General features: G+C 36.1%; 1 protein-coding gene across 2 annotated transcripts; it reads left to right on the forward strand.

The window, feature by feature from the left end:
* The first annotated feature begins 2,710 nt into the window (after window positions 1-2,710).
* On the forward strand, window positions 2,711-7,014 carry LOC103956631 (5'-nucleotidase SurE-like). 2 transcript variants are annotated; one of them, XM_048584382.1, is made up of 10 exons: window positions 2,711-2,949; window positions 3,077-3,171; window positions 3,294-3,358; window positions 3,464-3,507; window positions 3,961-4,038; window positions 4,285-4,438; window positions 4,962-5,129; window positions 6,227-6,286; window positions 6,370-6,510; window positions 6,787-7,014. In XM_048584382.1, the coding sequence occupies exons 1-10, from the start codon at window positions 2,804-2,806 to the stop codon at window positions 6,811-6,813; spliced, it is 978 nt and encodes a 325-aa protein (XP_048440339.1). In that variant the 5' UTR covers window positions 2,711-2,803; the 3' UTR covers window positions 6,814-7,014. The 2 variants fall into 2 exon arrangements, with proteins under 2 accessions (XP_048440339.1, XP_048440340.1); XM_048584383.1 differs by having other exon boundaries at window positions 6,370-6,498.
* The last annotated feature ends 235 nt before the right edge of the window (window positions 7,015-7,249 follow it).

Genomic DNA, 7,249 nt, shown 5'->3' on the forward strand with positions numbered 1-7,249 from the left:
TTAGTAGTCACTTAGTACTACAGTTTGATAGTATTCCTCTTTACTTGGAAATGAGAGATCTTAGGTTCAAATCTCGTGGATGACGAATTTGATACCAAATTAGGCTGCCCATTGTGTGACTTAGCTGAACTCCCCTCCCTTAGTATAAAAATATCGATATACTCAAAAAAATAATAATTAGTAATAATAATTGAAGAAAAAATAATATAAAAATAAACGTAACGTTATGATAAATATGTATTTTTTTAAAATAAGGACAATTGATGGCAATCCACGGTTATCAAACTTATAGAGGCATTTCAGCCTCCCCATCACTTATAACTTCTAACATATTGTATTCAGTTGTTTTTATTTATTTATCTAAAAATTAAAAAGAGTATGAAAAGTTAAAAAATGTGTAAGAAAAATGGCTCCAAAAATAGAATTTAGGTAATGCATGCATGTGATTACGGTGGGAAGCGGATGCAATATACCAAACCGGCATTTACGTTGACTGGTCCGCTTGCACAGGACGCAGCCGCGAGCGACTCTTTTGTCTTTTTCTTTTTCTGCTTTTTTAGTGAAGAAATGCTGATGTGATTATCTTAAGTGCTTTTATAGAGATTCTATGTTACTTTACAATTTAATATTAATTTTTATATCACATCCCGGTCCAGGATGGGCCACTTCCCGGGCACGCTCCACCACCGTAGCACGATATTGTCCGCTTTGGGCTTACCATTCCCTCACGGTTTTGTTTTTGGGAACTCACGAGCAACTTCCCAGAGGGTCACCCATCCTAGGAGTGCTCTTGTGCGCTACTTGCTTAACTTCAGAGTTCCCATGGAACCCGAAGCCAGTGAGCTCCCAAAAGGCCTCGTACTAAGTAGGGATGGGAATATACATTTAAGGATCACTCCCCTGGGCGATGTGGATGTCACAATCCACCCCCCTTAGGGGCCCGACGCCCTCGTCAGCACACACGCGACCAGGGTTAGGCTCTGATACCAAATTGTCACATCCTGGCCGGGGATGGGCCACTTCCCGGGCCCGCTCCACCACCGTAGCACGATATTGTCCGCTTTGGGCTTACCATTCCCTCACGGTTTTGTTTTTGAGAACTCACGAGCAACTTCCCAGAGGGTCACCCATCCTGGGAGTGCTTTTGTGCGCTACTCGCTTAACTTCAGAGTTCCCATGGAACCCGAAGCCAGTGAGCTCCCAAAAGGCCTCGTGCTAAGTAGGGATGGAATATACATTTAAGGATCACTCCCCTGGGCGATGTGGGATGTCACATTTTATGTCAACATAAAATATTGTACAAAAATTATCCAGTGATAGAAAGTTCGTGGAGAGTTTTACTTTTGGAAGAGTCTCCTAACATTTCTCTTTTCAATATTTTATTTTAAATAGACTTTGAATGCAGTCTCTAACTATTAATATTCTTTGACCTAAGCCTTGTTAGTTTTGAAATTTTGATCAAAATTCTCGAAATTAATGTAATACTTTATTTCTATGTATCTTACTTTATTTTGTAAATTAAAATTTGAAATTTATAGTTGTTTATATTATGAGATTTTAAATAAAAACCCATAATTTATGGGATTAAAAATATTAAAATATAAATTAAACTATTGTGTGCATGTATATATAAACATGGGTACATTCATCAAAATTAACAAAAAAATTATTGTACCAAAACATGGGTACATTCTTCAAAACCACACAGAAAAAGTAATAAATATTAGGCTTAATAACATTAGTAATTTTTTCGATTAAACTTGATATGAATGCATTCTCAAATGAAAAGAAAAGAATGTACCCATATAATTTTAAAAATGGTTAGAAAAAAAAAATGAATAGATTATATTTATAAAAAAAAAGGATACATTTAACATATAACAAATTGGTATATTTAAGAATGAGTACATTTTAAGATTAAAAATTGAAAAAAATTACATGAATGGGTGCATATACGATAAAAATAATTTTTTTATTTATTTTGAAAATGTTTTGAATTAAAAATTAGTTATGACACACCTTGATCAAAATCAAGGCGTGACGGCCAGCACGTCTTGATTTTGGTTACTGGGATGTTCTCGTGTGAGTTCCCATAAACAAAACCGTGAGGGCGTGGTCGAGGCCCAAAGCGGACAATATCTTGCTATGGTGGAGTTGAGCCCGGAATGTGGTGGGGGCCCGAGTTAGGATGTGACAAGTTAGGAGTTTAATAAAGGTATGAGTATTAGAATCCTAAATCAATTATTAATTTTTATTTTAAAAAAAAAATTATGTAACTAGCATGTAAATTTATTATTACATTAATGCTATGAATTTTGATCAAAATTTCAAAACTAATAAGATTTCAGTCAATGAACATTAATAACTAGAAACCGAATACTAATTTTTCCTTATCTTATAAATTATCCCAATGAATGTCACACACAAAATAAATTATAAAATAATCGTGGCATGTTTACATTTGGTCTGTCATTTTTCTATATGCATGTAAGAAATATTTCCTCCCAACGTAAAAAATTGCAGAGGAATCCAAAAATGTTTTTACTAAAAATGTTTTTAATCATTTTAAATTACAAATGAATTCTAAATTACAGTATCTTAAAACATCATTATTGAAATATTCAAGTTGGAATTTTATTTACTCTTCGTCAAAGGATAAAATTAAAAGTAAAAAACAAGAACTTATATATGATGTGCCTGACGCCGTGACAATTTCGTAGTTCATTTTTAACTCTTACTCCCTCTCTGTCTTCTCCTCCAAAATTCCGAACTTAACGAAACCAAAATACAGACAGACAAGGAAATGGAAAACACCACTGTCATCTCCGGCGACAAGCCCACCGTGATGGTCACAAACGACGACGGAATCGAAGGCCCTGGCATTCTCGCTCTCGTCCAAGTCCTCGTATCCACCCATCGCTACAATGTCCTCGTCTGTGCGCCCGACTCGTACGTAAAAAAAAAAAAACAGAAGAAGAAGAAGAAGAAAATTAAACATTTAAATACTCTTCACTTCCCCCATACAAAATACAATCCTTTATTTTTTTTCTAATACATAATTCGTATGCATTTGCAGGGAGAAGTCGGCAGTGAGTCACTGCATCACATGGCTCCATCCGATTGCTGCCAAGAAAGTGCGTATCAATGGGGCAACAGTGTTTGCTGTTTCTGGTATGGAAGTTTCAAAACCCCAGAATGTTTTTTTCCAATTTTTATACAAAATCATTACTACCATGTTCCCCCAGAAAGTTAAAAAGTAAAAAAGCTTTGTTCTTGATCAACTTTGTTTGCAGGATCTCCAGCTGATTGTGCTTCTTTGGGTGTTTCCAAAACGCTTTTTCCTTCAATTCCTGACCTGGTAGATATTTCTGACTTCTGCACTCTTTCCTTTGATCACATTTCTTATCTGGGGTTTTGCTGATTGGTAATTAGTAATTACATGTTTTACTGTTTATACATACAGGTAATCAGTGGCATAAACCAGGGCAGCAACTGCGGTTATCACATGTTAGTAATCTTCTGCTTTCTGTTTCCTTACATAATTTGTTATCTTGATTTAAGATTTTGCCTCAAAATTCTCACAATAAAACATAAAGATGTGTATTTGCACCAGCTTTGACCAGTGAAACTGAAATGATTATCTTTTAATTGTTGAAACCCAATATAGTTTTACACTAACTATTTGCTTTTGAAAAGGTTTAGGTTTCCAAAAGATGGTAGGGTGAGGAAACTAGAATGATTTTTATTCCAAACACAACTCCTCACAAAGAGGCAATCTTTTCCCAAAATTTTGAGAAGATCTAACATTTTCATGAAATCTAGAAAACACAGCTACTAAGTTTTGTTCTCAAGAGTCGCTTACGAATCCAGTTGTTCCTAAAAATTCAAAGTGCTAGTTTTACTACTCTTGCTTCTTTCAGCCCGTAACAATATTGACAGAGTTCTTTATTGCAACTGTAGCGTTTACTCTGGAACGGTGGCTGGTGCCCGTGAGGCCTTTCTTAACGGTGTACCTGCTATCTCTATATCATATGATTGGTAAGTATACAGGTTTGATGATTACATTTGCTTGATGAACAATATTTCCTCTGCCCATGTATGACTAATGGATCTTATGGAATTATGAACATTTCAAATTGTTAGGGTCAGTATTTAGTTCCTCTTGTAATTTTATTTTTCCTTTCTTTTCTTTTTTTTTTTTTTTACCATGAGAAAAAGTAAATTCTTGTTTTCTTTACCTATTTTTAATCTCCTATATGACTACATTGAGTACTGGCCGTACAGGGTTAGAGGTAAGAGCAACATTAATGACTTCACACTTGCTGCGGAGGCTTGCTTACCGATCATAAATGGAGTACTGGTGGAATTAAGAAACAAAACCTATCCTCAAAGATGTTTCTTGAATGTAGATCTTCCATGTAACGTTGCTAATCATAAGGTAAATTCCGGGGATACATGCTGTGTTCTGTATTATTCAGGTTAGCGACCTTCGTCCAATGCAGTTTCTCCTTAACATCTACATTTGCCAACTTGCACGCCTACTTCTCTGTCATATCTCTTTTCTAATGTGCTTGTAGCGAGTCAATTTAAAACTGACTATACTGCACTAGACAAAGCTCAACGATAGGCAAAGTGATATCTCTTTTCGAATGTGTTTCATCCAGGCTATTGCACTGCAGAAGTAATTTGTATCACTAGCTTTTCTTTCTTTCCTTTCCTTATTCGGCTTTCGTTTTCTTTTCCTCCGACTTCCTTTCAATGCAAGATTTGTACAGTAGGCAGTTTGTTTAATGTTATATGCTTTAATGAGCATTACTCAATTGCACATTAACTTTGGTTTTCTTATAGTGAAATGGATCCCGCTTCCAGTTTTATGACAAGAGAATTAGTCTTTCTATTAAGCATTGATATTAACATGTGGCGTTGCAATATTGTTCTGTTCTTCTCTTGTGCCTTCATAGGGGTATAAGCTGACTAAGCAAGGCAAAAGTATGATAAAAATGGGGTGGAGGCAAGTTACTTCGGACACGGAAGGCGGAAAAATGTTGTCAACAATGGTAAATTCAACTGCATCAGCTGAAAGTGATACATCAACCACGCCAGCTGAAAATCTTTACTTCGCCAGAGAAGTGGGTCCTTTTCTCTATCTTTCTGCTTTATATACTGTATTCTAGGCTGCTCCCCTTTTCCATTTTTTGTTGTTTTGTTTTAAATAAAACTGGATTAGTTATTTACCTCCTTGTCATTTCTTCCGTATAAGCACAATAATTGGCTTGTTGTTAGTTCTCTTGGTTAGGTAATTGATTGAGAAATCTTGAATCCAAACTGATGAAGGAATCAGGTAACCAAAGGGTGCAGTCTTTGGTGTCTCTCTGTTGGTGCTAGTCTAAGTTCTTTAGAAACTGGTCTAGAAACACTCCACCTAGAATTTCTGAGTTTACTCCGTCACTAACATTTCTCTGAAAAAGTTACCTTGCACTTTAGCAGCTGAGAGTTTTAAAAATTGCCCAAGGGGCTCTTCTAACTGTGCATCTGGTTGAAACAACTTTCTTTTAATCTGATCCTTTTTGGAGTACATCAACATGGGGTTGTTGAGGGACACGTTCGATTCTTCTGTTCTTCCTTTGAAACGAGTTGCAATTCTTGAATCGAGGTATCTTCAAATACCAGCAAATTTAGGGGGAGAAGGGTGGTCAGGGGCCTTATTTACAAAACTCATATTTAAGCATTGAATGATAAATTTGTAGTGCTAAAGTTGTATCTTTAAAACTGGTTAGCGCTAAATGCCGGGTTATCCATGCCGAAGTTTAAAGTGCTGTAAATTGAGAACTGACTCAATTTGGTTATGTCTGAACATGAGGTGGTAACGATGGTGGCGATACCGATATTAGTTGCAGTTGTTGCCACAAGGATAGTAGGGAGGGAAATGATGGTAATCATGTATAAGGTTCAAACAACATTCAGTTTAAGGTTAACTAATATTTTAGATGATGGAAGTAAGGATGATAAAACTTGCTTTCTTTAATATTCTGCATTCAGCAACGTGCAATACTTTCTGAGATATTTTCATGTGTTGGTTTCCTTTCTTTCTCGTTCTTTTGATTGTGGTTGACTTGGGTGAATGAGTAGTACAAATCTGAGCTGTTTAGAACAGCCAAAATTAAAAGGAATATTTTCCTGGTTTGCTTGCGTCATTTCGGGGTAACTCTTGTTTCCAATTTTGTAGGTAAGGGGTGCCCAAGTTGATGAGGATGATAATGACCACTGCTTTCTTCAAGAAGGATATGTGCGTGTGTCGTTTTAGTTTCTGCAAATGTATCTTTGTAGTTTGCATGACCATACACTAACACAGTACTCACGATTCATCAGATTACTGTCACTCCTCTTGGTGCCATAACAAATGCTGAGATAGACTGCCACACCTACTTAAAAGAGTGGCTTCCAAAAGTGGTGGAGCGTTCCCTCTCCATCAGCTTTATAAAGCTATTAAAGCACCTGGTTAGTATAACAGTAAGTCTTCCTAAGTTGTTTTTCGTTTATGTATTGTTAATTTTGAACAACCTTGAAATCTTATGTATTTGTGTGATCACACGCGGTCTTGCAACCGTTTTACTAATTAGTATGAAAGCGTTCTATACATTGAGTACTTGAACTTAATTCGTTGCCAATTAAGCCTTCCTGTCACTAAAACGCTTGCAAAGTTCCACAGGTTTCGTTTTAGTGATCACGAGAGTCATTGCGACGTAGTATTTTACTGTTATTGAAAGGAAATACTCGTATGTGCAGGATTTCTGGAGGGAATTTTCACGCTAACGTACGGATCCAGCAAATTTCTGGATGAGTGCTACTCTGAACAGGGTTTTCAGTTTGACTCTTGACATTATATATACTAAAACTCAGTTGAGTTTTAGCACTCTTCAGCAATAGTAAAAGAGCGGAAATGCTCCTGATTTTTTGGGTCCATTACCATTATGCTGCCTACTTCACACAATAAAATACCTGTATTGCCCATGATTGCCACGTGTTGATCATCCTTTGTCCTCCCAGGTTGCGTGTCTATGATCGTTGAGTTGTGGCACAAAGAAAGATAAAATAATTAATTAAAAATTGACAAAAAATTATTTTAAAAATATGACTTAAATCAGGCCACATGGTTTGTGGCGCACAACACAATAAAAAATTATAAAAATATTGAATGCATGGACAAAATAATTATTAAAAAATGTGAGAAACCCACCTGTCCCCATTG

The sequence above is a fragment of a genome, unplaced genomic scaffold, assembly GCF_019419815.1.
Source record: "Pyrus x bretschneideri cultivar Hongxiangsu unplaced genomic scaffold, Pyrus_bretschneideri_v1 Contig21, whole genome shotgun sequence".
NCBI lineage: Eukaryota > Viridiplantae > Streptophyta > Magnoliopsida > Rosales > Rosaceae > Pyrus > Pyrus x bretschneideri.

Excerpts from the sequence above, each read along its gene's own strand:
- LOC103956631 (XM_048584382.1), top strand. The coding sequence starts at position 2,804 with ATGGAAAACACCACTGTCATCTCCGGCGACAAGCCCACCGTGATGGTC. Across the intron at positions 3,508-3,960 it reads AGCAACTGCGGTTATCACAT|CGTTTACTCTGGAACGGTGG; the intron begins GTTAGTAATCTT and ends TTGCAACTGTAG. Across the intron at positions 4,439-4,961 it reads GTAACGTTGCTAATCATAAG|GGGTATAAGCTGACTAAGCA; the intron begins GTAAATTCCGGG and ends GTGCCTTCATAG.